Source organism: Agelaius phoeniceus, chromosome Z (assembly GCF_051311805.1).
Source record: "Agelaius phoeniceus isolate bAgePho1 chromosome Z, bAgePho1.hap1, whole genome shotgun sequence".
NCBI classification, from domain to species: domain Eukaryota; kingdom Metazoa; phylum Chordata; class Aves; order Passeriformes; family Icteridae; genus Agelaius; species Agelaius phoeniceus.
The window spans coordinates 60,102,360-60,124,500 of NC_135303.1; the positions used below are offsets into that span (position 1 = coordinate 60,102,360).

The 22,141-nt window shown below is 39.4% G+C and overlaps 1 protein-coding gene and 1 long non-coding RNA gene across 11 annotated transcripts in view; one reads left to right on the top strand and one right to left on the bottom strand.

Moving 5' to 3' along the window:
* TJP2 (tight junction protein 2) overlaps positions 1-20,000 on the top strand; it is a 50,698-nt gene extending 30,698 nt beyond the window's left edge. For all 10 annotated transcript variants that reach the window (XM_054651774.2, XM_077171860.1, XM_077171857.1 and 7 more), the window contains 21 exons: positions 164-288; positions 2,505-2,607; positions 3,065-3,638; positions 5,145-5,248; positions 5,390-5,543; positions 6,546-6,654; positions 6,763-6,902; positions 7,424-7,490; positions 8,663-8,813; positions 9,550-9,658; positions 10,295-10,505; positions 11,920-12,107; positions 13,147-13,242; positions 13,350-13,429; positions 13,885-14,095; positions 14,510-14,610; positions 14,988-15,200; positions 15,560-15,670; positions 16,554-16,895; positions 17,320-17,405; positions 19,077-20,000. In XM_054651774.2, the coding sequence (XP_054507749.2) occupies positions 164-288; positions 2,505-2,607; positions 3,065-3,638; positions 5,145-5,248; positions 5,390-5,543; positions 6,546-6,654; positions 6,763-6,902; positions 7,424-7,490; positions 8,663-8,813; positions 9,550-9,658; positions 10,295-10,505; positions 11,920-12,107; positions 13,147-13,242; positions 13,350-13,429; positions 13,885-14,095; positions 14,510-14,610; positions 14,988-15,200; positions 15,560-15,670; positions 16,554-16,895; positions 17,320-17,405; positions 19,077-19,248 (3,447 nt within the window). In that variant the 3' untranslated portion in view covers positions 19,249-20,000. The remainder of the gene's footprint in view (positions 1-163; positions 289-2,504; positions 2,608-3,064; positions 3,639-5,144; positions 5,249-5,389; positions 5,544-6,545; positions 6,655-6,762; positions 6,903-7,423; positions 7,491-8,662; positions 8,814-9,549; positions 9,659-10,294; positions 10,506-11,919; positions 12,108-13,146; positions 13,243-13,349; positions 13,430-13,884; positions 14,096-14,509; positions 14,611-14,987; positions 15,201-15,559; positions 15,671-16,553; positions 16,896-17,319; positions 17,406-19,076) is intronic.
* On the bottom strand, positions 5,410-6,862 carry LOC143692202 (uncharacterized). The gene is made up of 2 exons (XR_013180068.1): positions 6,725-6,862; positions 5,410-5,576 (listed from the first exon to the last, which is right to left on the bottom strand). It is a non-coding gene; the product is annotated as an uncharacterized LOC143692202 (long non-coding RNA).
* Positions 20,001-22,141: the final 2,141 nt, after the last annotated feature.

The window sequence follows — 22,141 nt, forward strand, 5'->3', positions numbered from 1 at the left end:
TCATAAGGCTATAGAGACTTCTGCAGCACTATGCATACAGCTATCATATTTTAATATCCACTTAAGAGCGCCATTAGAAGAACATTCATGTTCCTCTTATTTCTCCCTGTCAAAATTCCTGTCAATGTATTCAAGTTTTGTTGTATTTGGTTTTATTGTAAAGGATTCAAAACGAGGATTTGGGATTGCAGTTTCTGGCGGCAGAGATAACCCTCATTTTGAAAATGGTGAAACATCAATAGTAATTTCGGATGTTCTCCCAGGTGGTCCAGCAGATGGATTACTTCAGTAAGCACATTTTTCTTTGTCTGGCATTTTGAGGGGTATGGCTGTAGAATACATAAAACCTTTAGAGAGATGTGGTTGAAATTCTGGTGATTTAATCACCTCAAGACTTGGTGCCCTCTTGAATATCTAGGTGTCCCTAAAAAAAAAAAACCCCAAAACAACATAACAAGTAAATCCTACATAGAGGTGTTGCTGTTGGTAAAGACATTGCATTTCAGTGGTGGTGTTGAGAAGTATCTAACAGTTAAGTATGTTTCTTTCAAGATTGCATTTCATTTAAAGAAACATTAGAAAAACTTAGTATATTAAAACATCCTCCTTGTTCCTCCTCCAGTAAACACGTTTCACAATCAATCATTAGTTTCCAAGAATGACTTTAAGTCAGCCCAAATAAGGTTTGCTAAATGTTTCATTATATCTGAAAGAAAAAATTATGGAAATAAAGAGTTTCTGTTGTCTTTCTGATAACTTCATCCTTGGTGAGGCAGTATCTGTCATGTACAAACAATCTGTAGGCTGAGAGTTTCTGTCCTAGATCAGTTTTTCATCCTTTGATCTGAAATACCTGATGAGGACTAGACGATTTGGAAGAACACCAAATAATTGTGCAGCAATAATAAATCAAGAGATTAGATTTTGTCCCTTTTGCCATGCATTTATTTTTGGTCAGAAAATGAAATGGCTGACATGGGAGTTGTTGTTGAGTAACTAAATAAAAGGGTAATTGTAAAGCACGTAACAAATAATTTTTAAGAGAAGTGCACAAATCCTACATTTTATAGCAGTGACCCCTGCACACCACCACTGTCATCCATCCTGTTCCGTAATCACCTGTGATTTGGGAATGAAATCATGTCCAGAAATTATGAAAGATCATAGGTAAATTGATGATGGCAACGGAATAACAAGATATTTGGGCACTTTCAGACAAAACACATTCTGAAGAAAAATGAAGGTAAAGCTTTTCCTCCAAATCAAGGAATATAAGTCTAACCTTCAGAGTGGATGGGTAAAACCATCCTGTCATCTTCTGCAGGGTAAAATGAGCACATGTAGATGGACCTCTTGGCATAATATTGCAACATTAAGTTCAATACTAGCTTTGGATGTATGGACTGTCTAGAGAGCTATTTTAATTCCTGTATAAACCTGGATGAAACTGATGCTGAAATATAGCATGCTGTTCTGGCATACTCGTCTGCTAAAAGGAATTGGAAGGGTATGAAAAGAGGCACAAAAATCATATAGGAGTTAGAGTGCCTTACAAATGGAGGCTTAGAGTATATAATTTTCTTATTTGAACAGAAGATTGTGATGTGATTTGATTATAATGACGATAAAATAGTTGGTACCAAAGATTTCTTTTATCTAGCAGAAAATGGCAAAATAACCAGTAATTTGTTGAGCTAATACTCTGATTGTAACTGGGTAGTCACCAGAAAAAACTAATATAAGGAGTATGAGGAGTTGTAATTTTTTTTTTTTTTAATCTTCTTCACTTTTGGCATTGAAGTGCCTTTATGAAACTTATGGGGTTAAATTAATCAGTGTTACGGGGCTATTTAATAGGGGGTTAGGTGAGTTAGGTGTTAGTGGTCTGTTTGATATGCAGGAGGTTCTGTTTCTGAACAGAAAAATTAGTAATCTCAGTTGGCCTATGTTTAGGGCAAGGAGGACTTCTTCTGTATGATTGTTTTCTTGGGTTGTTGTTTTTTTTTCTCCCTATCACCTTTCTACAGAGTAAATGTGGCCCGAACACCAGACTTTAGTGCGGTTGTACTTGTCAATATTTGCCTAAATACTGGTATGGCTGCAGCAGTTGAAATTCTTATGTGAAAGAAGTCTAGCACTTCTAGGTGTAAAAAAACTAGGAGTCCTGAAAGATCAAAATAAAAGAGTTTCAAAACTCATCACAAATGTTCTTTAAAAAACATTATGACAAAGTACTTAAGCAGAACACAGTATATACACAAAGACAGTGCTGCTCAACGTCTAGTTTTTAGATGTACTGAAAGCTGCTTCTGGTATTCAGATATTGTAGAATTAATATAGAAACACAGTTTTAAAGCAAAACTCCATGTTAAACTGAATTCAATCCATAGGTTTCCTCTGTTTAGAAAAAAAAAGGAACAGAAGAAGAAATTTTGCTCTGCTGTTTTCATGAAGACTCCTCTTAAATCTTCTCTTTCCTTTTTTATCTCCCTTCCCATTTCCAGAGAAAACGACCGAGTGGTCATAGTTAATGGGACCCCGATGGAAAATGTTCTACATTCTTTTGCAGTTCAGCAGCTTAGGAAAAGTGGAAAGGTGGCCACCATTGTAAGTAAATTCCAAATATATTCAGTGTACAGTGGTATGTAACCAGTCAGGATTTTGGTTTTCTTCTATAAAGAGTATTTTAAGGCACAAAGCAAAGCAATCCTTTTCCATATGCAAAGTACAAAACAAATAAAACAAAGACATAGTTTCTGCAGGTGAAACAAACAGAAATTAATCAACAGTATGACAAAGTTACCTTGTTGAAAAACTGAGAATAAAATGTTTATTTTATAATGTGGTATAATGTTTTATAATGAGTGGTACAAAATAGAAGTTACGTGAGGCAATTTATGTTCTGCATACACAGATCTTGTCCCATAATAAATAGAATGTTGTTCTTCCTTCTTTTTGTCCCCAGCATATATTCGAAACATGAAGAATATTCATCTGTTCAGTTTCACATTCTGATCTTTGATAGGAATTTGTTTGTTTGTTTGTTTTCTGTTGTATTGAACAGGTAGTGAAAAGACCAAGGAAAGTGCAGGCTGCTGCGCTGCAGAGAAGCCCCTCCCTTGACTATGAGGACAGAGCTTTAGATGTAATGGATGACCATGCAGAATTTGATGGCAAAAGTGCTCGAAGTGGCTACAGTGAGAGAAGCTGGCACAGTGGAAATGGAGGGCGCAGCCAAAGCTGGGGGAACAACCTGGATCAGAGCTATAGAGATGAGCACGACCGAGGGCGAAGCAGAGACCGTGGCAGGGAATGCAGCTACAGCCGCGATCGAAGTCGTGGTAGGAGCGTGGACCGGAGCTTGGATCGAGACTATAGAAGGGATCGGAGCAGGGGAAGGAGCATCGACAGGGATGCTGGCTATGAGCGGGACTACAGAGGAGACTACAGCCCACCCAGTTACAGTCATGGATCTTTATCTGATCCTAGATATGGGAGGGAAATGAGGAGTCGTAGTCGGGACAGGCTTCATTCCCGCAGTCCTTCGCCTGAAATACACCACCAGCATGAGTACCTAGGACCACAGGATCAGAATGCACCAATCAGTGTTCTCTTAACAAAAGGCAGACATAATGAAGGTGGGTATAACAGGGGAGGAGAGGCGTCAACTTCCAGTACAGCATGGGTTTTGGTGGGAAAAAGAGAAGAACTGAATTACTTTCTACTTTTGCAGGTTAAGCGTTGACTTTTTAAACTGATGGTTTAAGTTGTTCTTTCATTCTTTCTGGTTGATTTGGGATGCTTTTTGTGCAGAACCTTGAACTTCACTTTTGAACAAAGATTTGTTCACCCACATAACTTCAGTCTTTTCAAGCCATTGTGTCCATGGTTTTCCATTTTCTCTGCCCTTTTCTCCTGTTCTGAGGGAAAACATCACGATTCAGATTACACTTGGCACATCTACAAAAAGGTTAGCTAGAAAGGGTAAAGAGTAGACTCTGCCTTTAGTAATACGGTTTGTTTGGTTCTGGTAATTGAAGAATACGGAAATAGCAGCAGCTGAAATACTGAAATGGCAGTATTTCAACCTTTCTTTGCTGAGTATTGAAGTGTGCAAATGAAAGCCAAAAGCCTGACCTTTTTTCACTGTGAAATAAAGACTTGTGCTGGAAAGCATATATGAGATTAGGTTGTACATAATTTTCTGTTTGGGGTTTTTTTTTGGGGGGGAGTGGTGGTTTATTTCTGGAGGGGTTGGATGTGGTTGTTGGGTTTTTTCCTAATCCACCCTGTTGTAATTTTGACAATTTTTTGCTAATTAAATTTTGTATGCAGGAGCTAATCTCTTTTTTTTCATTGGCTCTAGCAGCAGTCCTTTTTTCTCCTTCCTATTCTTCCTCTGCATGTAATGTTTCCACTTGTAAAGATAATGCAGATATGTGTGCAATTAAGGAGAAATATAAGCTGCATTTGTTAACTTTTATGTTTAGCTAAACCGTAATAATCTCTGCCATTCATATGGATACTTTACAGACTTGCTGAAATGTGGTGATCTTTTAAAGCAGGACAACATTCTGTTGTTCTAGGATGTGAGTTTTTTAGGGATGTTGCCTTTCTTTTTAAGTAGCAAATATACTGACCCAAGTAACTGAGATCACGGGGAAAGAAGGGGGCAGGGAATAAAAAAAAATTCCTTTGATTGAAACAACGAAAGCATTTCTTGGAGTACAGATAGGACAGGGTCAGGATGCAGCAACTGATGAAAAGAAATACTTCTGTTAGTGCTTTTAGACCCTTTTCCCCCTCTATGCCATGCAAAATACGAATCGGAGAAGCTAATCTAGTACATTAATAAGCAGCTCCAGAACAAAGGCATTGTTCTGCTGCTGAAGGTGCAGACCAGTCGTCCAACTGTAATTGGATCTGGGATATTGCTTGTTCAATAGTAATGGCAGCACAGGTATCAGAGACTTGGCTTAGGGGGAATTGGGTTTACTAGGCCTACTTTTCTTCTTCTTATTTTTTTTCTTTTTTTTTTTTCTCTCATGGTATAATGGTGTTTGATGCATGAAACTGTGTAGTTTTTAAAACAATGCATCCTTGCTCATCTTTTAAACTACAGTGGATTATCTTCTTGGTTCCAGAGTATGGACTCCGTCTCGGAAGTCAGATCTTCATAAAAGAAATGACCCGTACTGGCCTAGCAACCAAAGATGGCAACCTTCATGAAGGAGATATCATTCTCAAGGTCTGTTCTGGTTTTACTGCTAGCAGTTTGGCAGGCACTGGTTATAGTGGTTATTCTGAACTAAGTCATGTTATAGTCAAGTTCACTATTAAACTTGAGCACAATGCAGACTTGTTTGTTATTGTTGTCTTTTGTGTCCAGATCAATGGTACAGTGACAGAGAACATGTCTTTAGCTGATGCCCGGAAACTGATTGAGAAATCACGTGGGAAACTCCAGCTGGTTGTTCTCAGGGACCGAAAGCAGACACTGCTCAACATTCCTTCCTTGAATGACAGTGACTCAGAAATGGATGGTGAGGTTTAATGTGGATCCAAACTTCTGGACTCTGTGCAAGGACAAAAAGGAGCTTATATCGTTTTGCTGTGGTAGAGTGGTATTAGATTCTTTAAGAAAAACAATGAAAAGCAAACAAACCTAAGTAATACTCAGCAACCCTTCCTTTAGGTGAAAATAATTTTATAGTAACCATATAGTTACATTTTAGGAAGGAGCAGACATAGAAGGACCAATGTTGGTCTGGCAAAATCAGTCTTACTTCTTGGAGCAAGCAAATCAGGTGCATTAATAAAAATTTTTAAAACAAGAGCTTTGGACTGGTCTCTCCTTCTGAAGACGCTAACATTCATGGCAGCATTCAAATGGAGGGAAGAAATGTCAGGACAAGAGGAAATTAAGTGACCCTGGATAACTGATTTCTGTTCCCAGCACCTGTTCTATTTAAGTGTGTGACCTGTATCTCTCAGCTTGAGCTTGCTTTGGGAAGAGCTCAGAATGTTTGGGAGAGAAGGATGTTATATTATGTGGAACAAGATACTTGCTTTTCTGGTGTCAGAATATGGGGTGGAACTTCCTGTATATATTTAACTGTGAAGTCTGAGGTGCATTTCAAATCCAAGGGCCACTCTTGTTTCCTTTGCTGCTAAAGGGCAGTGATGTGGTGCCTGTTGATGTGAAGGTGGTCTTTGGTTTGGAAACCTCCATGACACTTCAAATCAAAGCCTGCTAGCACTAGCTAATGCAGGTGGTATGTGTGGTATGCTCAAAGTAGTTGTTGATGTGAGTGTGTTTGTTAAAAGTTGTGTGAAACTTTCCTGAAATATTTTGGGAGGGTGGAGGGCTGGAAACACTAAAAGGCACTTTTTGAATCTTTGTCAAATCCAACTTGAGATGAGAGTGGGCTGAAATGTTCAGTGTATCCTCTATCTGAAAGCTTCATAAATACATATGCTGGTCAGGTGAACAGATAACTTAAACAAATCCCGCGTGTCTTCATTTGAATTTCATATCTTTACAGATATTTCTGAAATAGAGTCAAACAGATCATTCTCCCCTCAAGATGACAGATCACATCATTCTGATCTAGATTCACATTCATCCAATGAAAAACTGAAAGAGAAACCAAAGTAAGAAATGTTCTCTAGTTCATTTTTCTCATGCTTATCAAAGAAGTTATTCAAATATATGCATTCTTACCTGATTTCATGACACTTTTTTACTATTTTTTCTTTTAGTGCAAAAGAGGATCCCTCCAGTAGGATGTCCAGAATGGGAGCAATGCCTACTCCATTCAAATCAACTGGTGACATTGCTGCTCCTGCTCTTACAGCTGTGGACTCAAACAAAGAACTGAAGTACCAAGATGACACAGCAGGTCAGAGCCTGAAGGTTTTGGTTGCTTTTTTTTCCCCTGGCCACAGAATGTCCATTCCCTCAACCATGTTGACAAAACTGTTATGGCTCTTCATGTCAGCCCCACCCTTACACACAGAAGAAGAAGTTTCTTCCCTGCACCACTTTGCTTTGTGGTGCAGGGAAGAAACACCTGAAATTTTTTTGACCTCAGTTGCTTATTAGATCTACCACCTGAAAAAAGCAAATACTCTCTTAAAACATCTGCTGTTAGACTGTTGCCCTAAGTACACAAATGAAGTCTGATCTAACTTGCCTTAAAGAGTAGTGTATCCCTTCCTTGAACTTTTTTTTTATTTTTCAAGAATTTAAAAAAAGATAAATAAATGAATTTTATTCAGACATGTTTGATTTTTAAACCTGTATTAATCTTTGGCATGGAGGGTTTGATTTGATAGCTATCTGATAGCTAAAATTCTTGCCATTTATAACCTTTTCAATATCTCAGTAACTTTTTTTGTATTTTTTTTTTTTTACATTTAGTGCCTCAGCCAAAAGCAGTCACACGAACAATTCTTAAACCCAGCCCAGAAGATGAAGCAATATATGGGTAAGGTGGTACTTGCTGAGTTCTTTTGCATTCGTAGTCTTCAGTGACCAGTGCATGATTCTTGGCTGCATGGGTTTGTGTTCTTTCTCCCATTTGGAGTGATACTCCCTTTATAGCTTAATGCCAAGAAGAGGTGACATGGCTTCTAACTGATGATATTTGAGATCAACTTAGTTTTAGAAATATCTGCCTGGAGCCTGCCTGGAAGGTACTGAACACCCTGTATTTCTGAGCTTGCATGGAAATATATGCAAGAGTTTTGTTTTGTTTTATTTTGTTTTTATTAATAGGAAATCAGTTTACATGTTTTCTTTTGAGAGTTTCCAAATACAGAAATTGAAGGAATTGGAGTGTTGGAATTAAAAGGAGCAGCCTTAAGTTTTGAAAATGTTCTGTAGCTTGGTGTAGTGTTTTAAATAAAACCCTTTCTGGGTTGGACCCTGCATATGTTGTCATTGATGTGCAAATTAATCAAGTGATTATTTTGGTGAAGGGGAATTTATAATACAGGCTTAGGGTATTACTGAGAATGGCTGGCAGATAAGTAGTGTCCTCTGAGTTGGAAGGTCACTCAGTCATGCAGCTTTTCTGACAGCAAAATATCTGAGCCTAGTCCATTAGTCTCTCCCACTGCAATGTGAAGGGACTGATCGTTAACATATCAGTAGATTATACTTGAAAATACTTCTCATTACAAGAAAATTTGAAGACTTCTAACAAACATGTTACACAATAAAGAAGATAGATATCAGTTTAATTCATATGACAGTTCCTTAGATTATAGAAGAAAAAAACAATGAGTATGATTACTCATAACTCAGTCTGTTTTCACAAAAACTGCAGATGTTCATATGACAGAGGATACAGTAGATGGGGAGCTACTTTGGGGTTTCAGAAACAGGGACCTGTTTTCCTGCTCAGCAGGTCTGTGTATGCCACTTAGTCACTAATCCTAATTATTTTTCCACTCTGAAAAATGCAAATTCTCTGCTTCCTGCCTTCACTGAAGGGTTACCTCAATAAATATAGCCTATACAAAGAAAGAAAGGATATAAGAATATTATTAATATTATATAGTTGAGGAGTTGTAATTTTTTTCTTTCGGCATGCTAAAATTGTTATTTGCTTTAATATCTGCCCTTACTTTCCTTTTCTGTTTGTAAATCCTGTAGTCCTAATACAAAAATGGTGAGATTCAAGAAGGGAGACAGCGTGGGTCTACGACTGGCTGGTGGAAATGATGTAGGGATATTTATTGCTGGAATTCAAGAAGGTACCTCAGCTGATGAGGAGGGACTGCAGGAAGGAGATCAGATTCTTAAGGTATGAGTATGTGTCCCTGAAATGCAAATAACTTCTGTATACTCTCATTTGCTCTTCTTACTGGAAATATGGAATAAATTATGATCTTAGGAATCAAATTATTGCTTTGCAAGGGTGTATATGTGATGGAGGGATTTTACAGAAATGAGTTCTTGAAGGAGCAGTGTATACCAAGCTTTAGTTTGTTTATAATTTTATGGAAGGAGTAGTTGAATATTAATCAAGAAAAATGCTGCAAGATGCCGCAATAAATTTTTTGTACAATGTTTCTTCCTAGATTTGGAGGGGAAAAATTTGGGCCAAAAATTGTTTCATCTTTCTCCAGTTTATTTGGGTTATGGTGATTTATTTTTCAGGTTTCTGATTTATATCATCTGTGCCCCTTAATCACTTCATTCTGCTTTTTTTCTGAAAATGCACATGGAAGGTTTATGTAATTTTCCCTCTGTCTCTTTTCTCTTGCCCCTTCTAGAGGCTGTTAAAGTTGAGGAAACAATCTGGCAATGTACAACCAGAACATTTTATTTCAGGAAGATTACTGTTAATAGCTGGAATTAAGTATTAACAAGAAACAATAATTTACTTCTATATATATAGATAGATTGATATAGATATATAGCTATATGTAAAAATAATAAGGGAATAGAATATTAAGATTTTTCAGATGAAAGAAAAATCTGTGGTTATTCCTTTTATTGTTGATTTATCAGTTGTTGTGGGTTTTTTTGTTATGTAGGTAAATACTCAAGACTTCAGAGGCATTGTTCGAGAAGAAGCTGTTTTGTATCTCTTAGAAATTCCCAAAGGTGAAACTGTGACAATTTTGGCTCAAAGCAAATATGAAGGTAGGTGCTTTGAAAAAAATGTACGTATATCTATGAATATTTTAAGCTGTGCTTTGTCAGTGAAACCACAAATAATCTCTCTTGTGCTTATTTTTGATAGCATTTAGTTTATCTCCTTTTTCACTAGTTGAGAAGATAGCTGCATTCCATACATACAACGCTGCATGTGTGATGTCTTTATCAGAGTACTTTTCCATGTCTTTTATTATTAGCAAATAGCAACTCTTAATCCTGAGAAGTGGTAAGGTACTGCTTTTTCCTCTGTTTTTCTGTCTGTAGCAGCTGGGAGAAGATCTGCGGTGCTTTGGCAGTCAGAAGGGATTTGATCAGCAGAAAATGGACAATTTTATTCATGAGCAGTTAAAGAGCAAGAAAAGCTTCTTGCTTTCCTTTTGGGAAACACAGCCTGCTGCAAGACTGTAGTACCATAGCTGCCTTTTGCCCTGGAGCTGTAAGGGCTGTGCACAGACAAGGATAGAGCACTCCTGATAAGAGTGTGTAGAGGAATGTAGATCTGAGTTTTTTCATCTTTCTGGGCAGATCCTTAGAATTTCAAAGCTGTATTCACTAGAATCACAGCTTAATCTTTCTTTCAAGTGTAAAAAAATACAAGCTAAAATGGAGGTCTTGTTTTAGTCTACAGAGACATCATGGCCTGTGGCAGAGGAGATTCATTCTTCATCAGGAGTCACTTTGAGTGTGACAAAGAGTCAGCGCAGAGCTTAGCATTCACCAGGGGCGAGATCTTTAGAGTTGTTGATACACTGTATGATGGCAAACTGGGAAACTGGCTGGCTGTGAGAATTGGAAATGAACTGGAAAAGGGCCTCATTCCAAATAAGAGCAGGTAAGGTGGCACCACATGTTGCTACCCATTGTTAGAAGTAAGATTTTTTCCCTTCACCCAGTGTTTTTTGCTTCCTATGTCATACCTTTCTTTCTTTCTATTCCCTTCTACAAGAATGAAAGAATTGTTTTGTCTTCATTTTTACATGAATTGTGCCTATAAAAACTGCATATTTTAGAACCATGGCATTATGCAAGGAGACAGAGAGGGTGGTGTTACCTACATACCAGGTCATTATTTAGAGCACAGACCTAGAGCTTCTGTCTCAGCAATCAACCAAGCTTTGAGCAGTAGCTGCTTCAGTTCCTCTTCCAGAAAATGGGTGGTGGGTCCTATTTTTGTTAGGCTTTTGCTTTTTTCCCCCCCACCTTCTTCTTTGTATGTTCACCCTTACCAAATCAAATCAAAACAAACAAAAGACCCCAATGAAACAAAAAAAACTAAACAAACAAAAACCCTTCACCTTAGGACGCTTGTGACTTTTTGTGCAAGAATACTCTGATGATTAATCTTTAGAAAAATTCAGTGCTTGAATTTCCTATGTGTATCCTTTTGGAGTGTGTTTTAAGTATTTATTCTGAGGCACATTTTTTTGTGCAGGGTAGGTTTTTTTTAGGGGATTTTGTTTTGTTTTGTTTTGCTTGGTTTTGGTTTTGTGGGGTTTTTTTTGTAGCTTTAGTCTGTATTTTTGTGTAAAATATTGAATGAAGCACAGCAACATTTTTGCTTAAATATGCTTTCCTAATCAAAATTCATGGGAGGTAATAATACCTGTTCAAATGTATAGAGTGCATAAAACTATTAAAATTAATCAGACAAAAAAAACCCTAAAACCACAACCAGACTGTAGCTGAATTTTTAGACTGTAGCTTTTAAGTTTTGAGTGTGGTTGTGATTTTATGATGGAAGAAAAAGCTCACAATTACATGATGCACACAAGTTGCAAAGTACGCTTCTTGTGTGACTCCCTTGTCTGTCTCCTGGTAAGTACATTTTCTCCTCTCTGTTAATTGGTCTGACCAAACCAGCCTTTGTTTCTGTGCTCTGGTGACATAACTTTTGAGGCCCAATGGAGAAGAGAATAGTGACAGTAATTTCTTAGGCCTTCAGTTCTGAGTTGCCCTCTCTCACCACCTCTTTGCATTTGCATCCTTTTATTTACACTCGTGGAAGCGATCAGTTTAAGACCTCAGGACTCATTCCTGCCCAGCAGCTTGTAGCTGTGGCAGGTCAGAGCCTTGTTCTGACAGTGTGTTTGCTCCAAGGCAAAGGCACCTGAACTGGTGTGCTTTTACCTCCACTCCTTTCTATCTATCTGGCAAATTATCTGTTGCAAATTCAAAATCCATTGTTCATCACTGAAAGCATCCTTGCCCTCCTTGACTAGTTCTGAACTCCCTGCTTTCTCTGTCAGAGCTGAACAGATGGCCAGTGTTCAAAATGCCCAAAAAGATGGCTCAAGTGATAGGGCAGATTTCTGGAGAACACGTGGCCAGCGATCTGGAGCAAAGAAGAATCTGAGGAAGAGTCGTGAAGATCTGACAGCTATTGTATCTGTGAGCACAAAATTCCCAGCTTACGAGCGCGTTCAGTTGCGTGAAGGTAGGTGAGACTGCTTTCAGCTGGCTGCCCATTTAGTGCTGGCTGCTTTAGCATCCAAATGTTTGGTCAGCTAAGAAAGTGATTTCTAACAACTTGTAACTATGTGGAATTAGAACAACGGGAAGGGATGATATTTTTCTCAGAATGGAGACTTCTGGATGCTACTAATTGGTCTATGAGAAAGCTTTTTTACCCTTTTAAATGGCTGTTGTTCTCTTTCCTCCAAAATATACCTGCCAGTTTGAAGGTTTAAAATGAAAAAGGGATGAAACAGCAGGGCTTTCCTTGTTTCCTCGAATTCTTCTTGTCTAGCTCTGAAAGTACAATCCATACGCCTGAGACCAACATTAATCATGATAAATAGCACTTCAACAGTAGGCTTAGAGAAAATAGAACTCAAGGATTTTCAACAGTCCAAATATAGTCATGGCTCACGTGGTCTATCTCCATGACTGTAAACTAGCTGTATTACTAGTGGTGAGCAGATCAAACTGATTTTCTGGGCAGTAGCACATGACAGTATTCTGGAGCAAAACAAACTAGTAAAGAGTATTTTAAAGGAGATCCCAGATGCCAGGATGAAGACTTGGGGTAATGGCATTCCCCCATTAACTCTGAGGACTGTGTTTTCACTTGCTTCGACATGAGCAGTAACATAGTTTTACATTTCTTTGCTTCTTCAAGCTGCATTGCAGTAGGTTTATCATTTGTGTCTTTATTCACACAAAGCCCACTGTGTCAAGGTTCATGGAGTTTTGATGGATGGAAATATAAATGAAGATCTGTACATTTTCAGATGTAAAATATTCTAAATATGATTCCTCTAGAAGGAATAAGAAAGCTTTTAATGAAAACAGTCTCTTTCTCAGCTGGCAAAAGTAGTTTTCTCTATTATGCTGTTGCACAAACCTCTGAGAAATAGTTTTTTTAAAATATATTTTTAATAACTTCAACTATGCTAATTAACTGAAGGTCTTATCTTTTATATATAAACCCAGTCTTACCAGATTTTTCTGTTCTCCAAATATTTTTTTTTCAGCTGGTTTTAAGAGACCCGTGGTGATATTTGGCCCTATTGCAGATGTCGCTATGGAGAAGTTGTCAAATGATTTGCCTCACCTGTACCAGACAGCAAGTAAGTTGTCCTCTTAATGTCTTTTTCATCCTTAACTGAGAGAATGGATAACTTAATAATCACAGCTGCCTGGCCAGTCTAGATGAGCTAAAATGTTGTCTTTGCAGAGACAGAACCCAGAGATGCAGGTTCGGAGAAGTCAACTGGAGTAGTGCGCCTGAACACTGTGAGGCAAATCATTGAGCAGGTAGGGCATTCCTCTTAAAACTGCTTATTCTTAAAGGCATGGTGTTTGATTTGTTTGCTCCTGGAACTTTCAGGGTACTCAAATTTTCACTGCATCTATTTCTGTGATAAGCTTAATGATAAAGCTATTTTGAAGTTGTTCAACAGCAATTTTAGTAATTTTTATAACTTTGAACCTGATACTAGAAATTAAATTTTCCTTCTCAAGTCCATTCTAAATTTGGACAGAGGAGAATCTGTTTTACTATATGCTTTCTGAATTTGCCAGAGGCTTACGGTCATGCAGTGCTGTTCTTGCTCTTAACATTCTAAATATAGTATAACTGTGGGAAAACATTCCACAAGCTGTGCTCTTATTTGGATGCAAATATTATCCTGGTGTTCTTAGGATCCCATGTTCAGTCACCTCCACTTGTTCCCACATGCACCACATTGAGTGGCCTTTCTTGTTAACAGGATAAACACGCTCTGTTGGATGTCACTCCTAAAGCAGTGGACCTGCTAAATTACACCCAGTGGTTTCCAATTGTGGTCTTCTTTAACCCAGACAGTAAACAGGGTGTGAAGACCATGAGACAAAGGCTATGTCCTACATCAAACAAGAGCTCAAGAAAACTTTATGAGCAAGCAAACAAACTGAAGAAAACTTGCTCCCACCTCTTTACAGGTAAGGAAGAATGTTTGTTTAACCTGCTGAGTAAGAGAGTAGTGTATGGGACTACGTAAATCCTGAGACAAATACTTATTACTCTGCATATTAGCTCATGCAGGCTGGAACTAAAAGAGTGTGAAGGTGTGGTCATGAGTAATGCCTTCCTTGACTTCTTTCAAAGTTCCTTGTTCTTCCAAATTCTAATGGTAAAGAAATTGCGCTGGTGTACTGCCATTAAAAGATAAGCGATTTAATAAGCTTCGGAATGGACCAACAATAAAGCAAGAATACCATGCTTTTGTCAATGATCTAACTGAAGTTGCTGTTTAACATTCTCGCATACCTAAAGCAAAAAGTGTTAAACAGCCAAGAATGTATAAAGGATTGCGTTTACTGTGTTATATACACCTTTTCCTTCAATTTTTACAGCAACCATTAATTTGAATTCAGCCAATGATAGCTGGTATGGTAGCCTGAAGGATACAATTCAGCAACAGCAAGGAGAAGCAGTATGGGTATCAGAAGGAAAGGTAAGCAGTCAGTCCATACTCTCTGAAGCTATATACATGTTTCAAAGTATCTCTTGCCAGTAAAAATTGTTCAGAAATTCATTTGCCAGTGGTCAGTAGGCTAGACAAATAGTCAGTTGATGTATGTCTTTAACAAAAAAAAGAGTATTCTTTCTGTAACACTTGGGAGGTTTCATCACTAATGCTGGGCTAGGGGAGAATGATGATGAGGGATGAACTTCAACAGGACTTTTCGTTGTGATTAGTTTCTTTCAGTTCCATGAAGTCATTCCTAAGGGCTGACTGATGTTGAGCCTGAGCTGTTTGGCCTTAATGTTGAGTCTTAACTGGACTTTTATTTAATCTCTGTTCCTTACTTCTTACTGACTTTTCCCTAGATGGATGGCATGGAAGATGACGCAGATGATCGTATGTCTTACCTTACTGCCATGGGTGCTGACTATTTGAGCTGTGACAGCCGGCTGATCAGTGACCTAGAGGATACGGATGGAGAAGGTGGTGCATACACTGACAATGAACTTGATGAGCCTTTGGAGGAACCGAGGATTTCATCTTTTAGCCGATCCTCTGAACCTGTGCATCACGAGGAGGTGAGATGACTGGATTCTTCAGTAAAACTGAACTTCGGGCTTTCTGAAAACCCGTTATGGATGGTTTAAAATTCAGAGGATTTTTTTAAATAGCAGCTTTACCTTGCTTCTGATAGTATTTTAGATCTACACTATGAAGAGGAAAATAAAAGAAAACCTCTGCTTTTCTTCCTAAATTTATAGATTTCTTGATGATGTCTCATGACATTGAACTTTTCAATTACATTTGCGGTGATTGTAGTCAGGTTGCTGGCAATCTTTTGACTCTTGGTTAATGCTCCCAAAATTGTAAACTTAAGAGAGAGGAAAAATGGTTGAATTACTGCCTACTGCAGTGATTTTATCTCTTTCTTTCATAGAGTTTAAAAAAGTTTACTCCAGAACCAAGAGCTCAGTTGAGAAAAGCTGGTAGCAGGGAGATCCTTAGAGAGCCAAGTCCACCTCCAGCATTCAAGCCTGAACCACCTAAGGTAAATTTGTAGAAACAAATCTGAATACTAACATTCTCTTTCTGGAGAACTCTCCAGGGTGGCAGATTGTAAAAAGCAATAGGAATGGTCAGAGACTAGAAAACACTTCAAGTGTGGACAGAAGAAATGACTGAAAGTGTTGCAGGATCAAGCAGAAAGAAGACTTACTGGATAACAGTTCTTCTCAAATACATGTGATCTCTAATATGGAATAAGAAAGTAAACTCCTTTTTGTATCTGCTAGCAAACTGAAAGCACTTTTTTAGCTCAGCAAGATTAAAAGTAGACTAATCACCAGGAAAAACATATCTCATGGCTATTACTGTGAAGCACAAAATTAGAATCTACCACCTGACCATCACTAGAAGTTTCTGTCGACTGTTTGCTCAGGAATGATGCAAGAGGAAAAAAAATAGGTCATATACTCTAAATATTCGAAATACAGCCCAAGTGTGCCTTGACAATGAAAATAGGGCAGAGGAGGACATGCACAGTGAAAAAAAAAAACTGAATATAAAACATTGGGTTCTGTGCACTTCTAAATTTTAGGTCATGATACCTCACATTAAGCAGTAGTAAAAAATTATTTGGGGCATCAGTTTTCCCTGTGCTGTACTCTAACACATGTAGTTCTGGTAATCCTTAACAAATAGGACGAACAAATGTCTAAAAAGTCTAAATGTCCTGGTCTTCTATGGCCTGATGTGTAGTCTATGAGTATATGCCCAAAATGTTGCAGTTCAAACATCCTTGAAGTATTACATCATATGAAAATTGATCTGGTAAATGCATAGGCAAAGTGATTACTTTCAGGTTAAAGCCTTCTTTTGAAACAAAAATTACACAGTTGCCGATGTAAACTTTGTGGGTTTTATACTTGCAGGGGAAGTTACAAAACAGAGAGGATCCATATGACTTCCCCAAGAGCTATGACTCCAAGTTGAGTAATGTTGCTGTCAGCAGTGAGACTTCAACTGTATCAGCTAAACCACCACCACCACCTGTTTCTATGAAACCTGCCTTTGGGCGTCCCATTCTGAGAAACTCTCAGTCAGCAGTCCTGCCTGCAGAGGAGGAGGAGGAGGAGGCAAAGTTGGAAGAGGAAGGAAGCGAACAAGAAAATACTCCAAAATCAGTACTGAGGAAAGTAAAAATATTTGAGGAGATGGATCACAAGGCAAGGATGCAAAGAATGCAAGAGCTACAAGAGGCCCAGAATGCCAGGGTATGAAGAGATGCCTTTCCCCCTCCTGTGCTTTGTAACCTATAGAACAGCCAGAGTCCTGGAAAATAAAATCATGCCCTTTGCATTTTGTTGCTTATGGAGGGAGAAGTTTGGGAAACCACACTCAGAGACATACTCTCACTCATTGTGTGTATTTGTGTATAAAAAGAGGTCATGTTTTAAGGTTTCCTGTTGTAACTATAAAAACCTGACTTCTTATAATCCTGTTGCTTTTGACAATCCATTGTTCTCAAGAGTGCTTTGAATTAGTACTCTCGCAAAAGATGATATAATTGTAGGAATATCAGTAGGATATTACCAATTCGTGCTTTAATTATTTCAGATGTAGCAGTGTCCTGCTAGATCCTAGCTGCAAATACAGGATCAAAAAAGAACAATTATTTTCTTCTACTTTCTTTTAAAGATTGAAATAGCCCAAAAGCATCCAGATATTTATGCTGTCCCTGTCAAAACACAGAAGTCAGAACAGAGCTGGCCCCAGCCAATGAGGTAAGGTGTATCCAGTTCCAAACATTCTGTCTCAATTCTGGACTTTGCTGGCAGGAAGAAAACTGATCTTGCCAGTTTTTGTTCATACAAGTCATCCTGCCTTGGTATATTGTTTTGTTGTGGTGCCTCAAAGTTTATCATAAAGGTGGGGCAGAATTTTAGCAAACTCTTCAGGGAACTCATTTCAGGATTTTTTTTTCCTTTTAGTTCATTTATAGTGAGTTAATTTATAGTATTTGAGTCATCTGGGAAGAAATACTACATTGTTTCACTGAAATATTTGCAGAGACAGTTTTTTCCCCCAATCAGTGTTACAGAAGCTGGCCTGCATTCGTGTCCTCTGATGTCCTTTCTACCTGTGCTAGGTACTTGATGACTGTTAGTCTATCCTAACTAATATTTGCTGTTCTAATAACACTTAATTACTTAAATGCTTCTTCTTTAGAGATATGTAGTGTGGCTAGGTAAGCTAAGGATGAAAGTTGATACAGGTGACTCATCAAATCTCATGAAAGTAGTAGTCTTTCATTAAAATTCAGTAAGTTCTGGATGGGTCGACCACTGCACTATCTTACCCTACACACTGCACATTTCTAGGACTTGACACCTATGCAAGAGCTAACACACTGCAGGATGGATTTTGTCTTCTGCTCTTCAGGACTCTTAATTTTTTCTTGCATCTTAGCAATAGCCAATAGAAATGGAACTTTTTTTTCTAGTGAGTCAAATGCTTTGATGTCACAGGAAATAATCTAAAATGCAAAGATGGAAAACTGGTATTTCCTGGATTTCTTGGCAGGTTCAGAAAAGCATTCTTTTTTATAAAGCATTGGAAGCTTTATAAAAATAATGGAAATTAATCTTTCACCACATTTGTAGAGTGTTTGCTTACATGTAGAAATCAGTGTTGTTGGCTTTTTACTGGAGTGTTAATGATTGGCCTCGAAGGGAGTATTTAATCCCTGGGAGAAAGATGTAAGGAGAATACCATCTTTTTTTTCCAGAGTAAAGGTTGCAAAAATCATGGGTTTGAAACTGAGGAAATACCCTGCCTTGACAGATTCTATTTTTCTATGTCTGCTTAATGTCATGCCAAATGTGTAGCACCATAGTGTATAAAAAGCAAATGTGTGGGTTATTTCTGCCCACTTTTAAGGCTAAGTGCCTTAGTGAGAGCTATGATTGAAAAGACTACCAATTTGAGTGAAAAGGCTACCAATTTAAGAAATGTCACATAAGAAGTCTCTGGACTTTGAGACAGAAGACTGAGGATGCAAAAGAAGAAGGAGGCATAGAAAAAATTCTGTGCAAAGCTAATTAAGGGAGATGTCAGTTGGGGTTGTAGCAAGGCTGGAAACCTCTCTGCTCAGGAATAGAGTTCTGTGAGGCTATTGATGTCTCTGGTGTGTGCAGTTTAAAATTTGAAATTTGGCATTTTTCCAGGTAGGTTGAGTACATCAAATTGAGCGTCATCCTCCAGCTTGATGGAAATAAGATGCCTCTCCAGATAGATTTACCATAGTCATGCAGTTTTTTATTGTCTAGAAGGGGTTTCATTTGCTCCATCTGCCTTTCTAAGCTGGATGTGGCCATAAAGCAGATGGTATTTTTTGATTTTTCATAATGGGAGTAGACGTGATCTCTTTCTCTTTGCATGTTCTGCTATGTTAGCTCCAGGCCTCCAGAACCCCAGAAGGCTCCCGTTAGACCTTACCTGGAGAACCGCGTCGGTTACGGCAGCGATGCGGAGGAGGAGGAAGAGGAGTACCGCCGGCAGCTGGCAGACCACTCTAAGAAGGGCTATTATGGACAGCCATCCAGATACAGAGACACAGAGTTGTAGGCCTGCTAGCATGTCCATGTCTAACACTCTTCTGAGGTTCCTTCCTTCGCAGCCAAAGTGGAACAGTAATTAGTCTTGAAAAGCTGTATTTTTACTGGGGGTGGTGTTAGAGGGTACGCTACTCAACTCAGACATATCTATACACTGGAACTGGAAGAGTTCATTTTTTGGGGATATTATTTTGTCAGTGTCTATGAAAAGAAATCACTATTGCCTGAATGCTGTTGCCTGTTTTATAAGGACCAAATCCTTAAAGTTTGTGTTAATTCTTGGCATTTTCATATTTTAATATAACCCCGCCTCTTTCCTTTTTATTAATGCTGCCTTTTTGGACTGTTCTGCTGTGTTATAAAAGTATGATCCCAGAGATACACTTCTAACGCAATAGAACTAAATGTGAAAGTGTATTTGAAGAACAGTAAGTGCCTTTAACAAGAAGCATCTGAAGCTGTTTGTTTTGACATCTGATACTTGGTGCAAAGCCATAACACACTAAAAAGGGGATTGACTGTTTTACCTATCTTTATTTTTTATCAGTTTCATGGTAACAATTTTCCTTGCATGTTATTTTTCTAAGTTCATAGATGCATATGCAATATTCATAAATACTGACTGTACATATTAAAGGTGCAATTGACTGGGTGGTTGGAAAAGACCAGGATGTGCTTAAACAGAGAAAATGGTGTAGAAAATTCAGTCACATATTAAAATTTACACAGACTGCAAATAATAAAGGATATATTCTAGACAAACCTCGTGTATCTCATTTTTATTTTCAACAGTATTAGTCTAGAATTGCTGACTTCCATGAGTGCACTGTTTCAGTTCAGGGTCTCCTCTCCTTCTGTTCAAGTAACTGGGAAACATCGCTATTGGTGTGCTTCACACTTTTCTGAATATAATTCTAAAATCTGCTGTGATTTAAAAGTGGTGCAAAACTATAGAGTTCCTGCAAGGGACTTACTTCTTAGAATATTAAGTTTTGCCTCATCATTTCTGCCCTTTAACCTTACACAATAAAATTCTTCAAGGTGGCATAAAGAAAAATTTCTTTTGATGCAATACGGAAGACAGTTTTCTAATGCTCTTCTAAAAATAAAGTGCCTTCCAACCCTTAACCATTATAGTCCATATTAGGACAAGGTTCTTCACTGGCAGGGTGGTTCACCTCTCACTGGAACAGCTCCCCAGGGCAGCAGTCACAGCACCAGCCTGACAGAGTTCAAGAAGCCCTGGGACAGTGCTCTCGGGTATGTGGTGTGACTCTTGGGGATGGTCCTGTGCAGGTCCAGGAGCTGGACTCACTGAGCCTTGTAGCTCCCTTCCAACTCAGGAAGTCCATGATTCTGTAACACCCTCTTAGTAAAGGTAGAATTTTCTTGTTGAAGCAATGGGATGAGGAAACTTGTGCTGCTCAGATTAGAATAATTTGGGTTGGAAAAGACCTCCAAGATCATCAAGTCCAGCCATAAACTGAACAGTGCCAAATCTACCACCAAACTCTATCCATATCACACCTGCATGTCTTTTAAATTTCTACAAAGATGGTGACTCAACCACTTTACTTGGGCAGTTCTAATGCCTGACAGCTCTTTCTATGAACAGGTTTTTCCATTTTTTCAGTGCAAACCTCCTCTGGTGCAACTTGAGCCCATTTCCTGTTGTACTGTCACTTGTTACCTGGGAGAAGAGACTGACCTCCCCCTCACTGCCAGCCTCCTTGGCAGAGAGCCCCTGAGCCTCCTTTTCTCCAGGCTAAACACCCCCAGCTGCTTCTCACAGGACTCGTGCTCCAGACCCTTCACCAGCTCCATTGCCCTCCTCTGGACCTCCACCACCTCAATGTCTGTCCTGTAGCATGTGCCAGAACTGAGCACAGGATTGGAGGTGTGGCCTCAGCAGTGCCAAGGACAGGGGGACAATCCCTGCCCTGCTCCTGCTGGCCACATTCTTGCTGGTACAGGCCAGGATGCCATTGGCCTTCTTGGCCACCTGGGCACTGCTGGCTCATGTTCAGCTGCTGTTGACCAGCACCCTCAGGCCCTTTTCTGCTGGGCAATTTTCCAGCCGCTCTGTCTGCAGCCTGTGGCGCTGCTATTGGGTTGTTGTGACCCAACATGAGGGGCATTCACAAGGGCAGGCCCTGACACTTTTGTCATGTTAAACCTCCCACCACTGGCCTTGGTCCATCGATCCAGCCTGTCCAGAGCCCTCTGCAGAGCCTTTCTACCCTCGAGAAGATCAACACACACCCAACTAGGTGACGCCCACAAACTGACTGAGGGGGCACTTGGTCCCTTTCCAGATCATTGATAAAGAGAACGCCAATATAATATAAATATATTATCTGTGTGATATACAGAACACATGAAATATATCAATTTAAATGCGGCGTAACAGAGCTGAGGGGTCCCTCTCCCAAGAGAAGCTGTTGGAGCTCGGTCCGTACCGCGGTGCCCGGGGCTGTTCCCGGGGCAGGGAGTCTGTCCGGCAGCGGACGGCGGGAGGCGCTGGCGGCACCCCGGGCTGCCTCCGGGGCCGCCCGGCTTCCGGCCGCGGCCCCCGCGGCGCCGGCATCGGGACGGGCACACGGGACCCGCTGCGGCAGCACGGCAGCTCCCTCGCCCGCTTCCCGGCCCCCACCACTCAGGGATCATCCACCTCAGCCAGGATGAAGAGGCGGAACTTTACTGGACTCATGGGGAAACGCTCTGACAAGTGATGAGGAAGGCGCTGAGCTACTGAATGCTTTTTTTTGACTCAGTTTTGAACAGTAAGAGCAGTTGCCCTCGGCCTCCTGAGCTGGAAGACAGGATCTTTATAAATGACACAGTCGGTGAGGATCAAGTGCTGCTCAGCAGGTTTGCAGATGACAGGAAACTGAGTGCTGCAT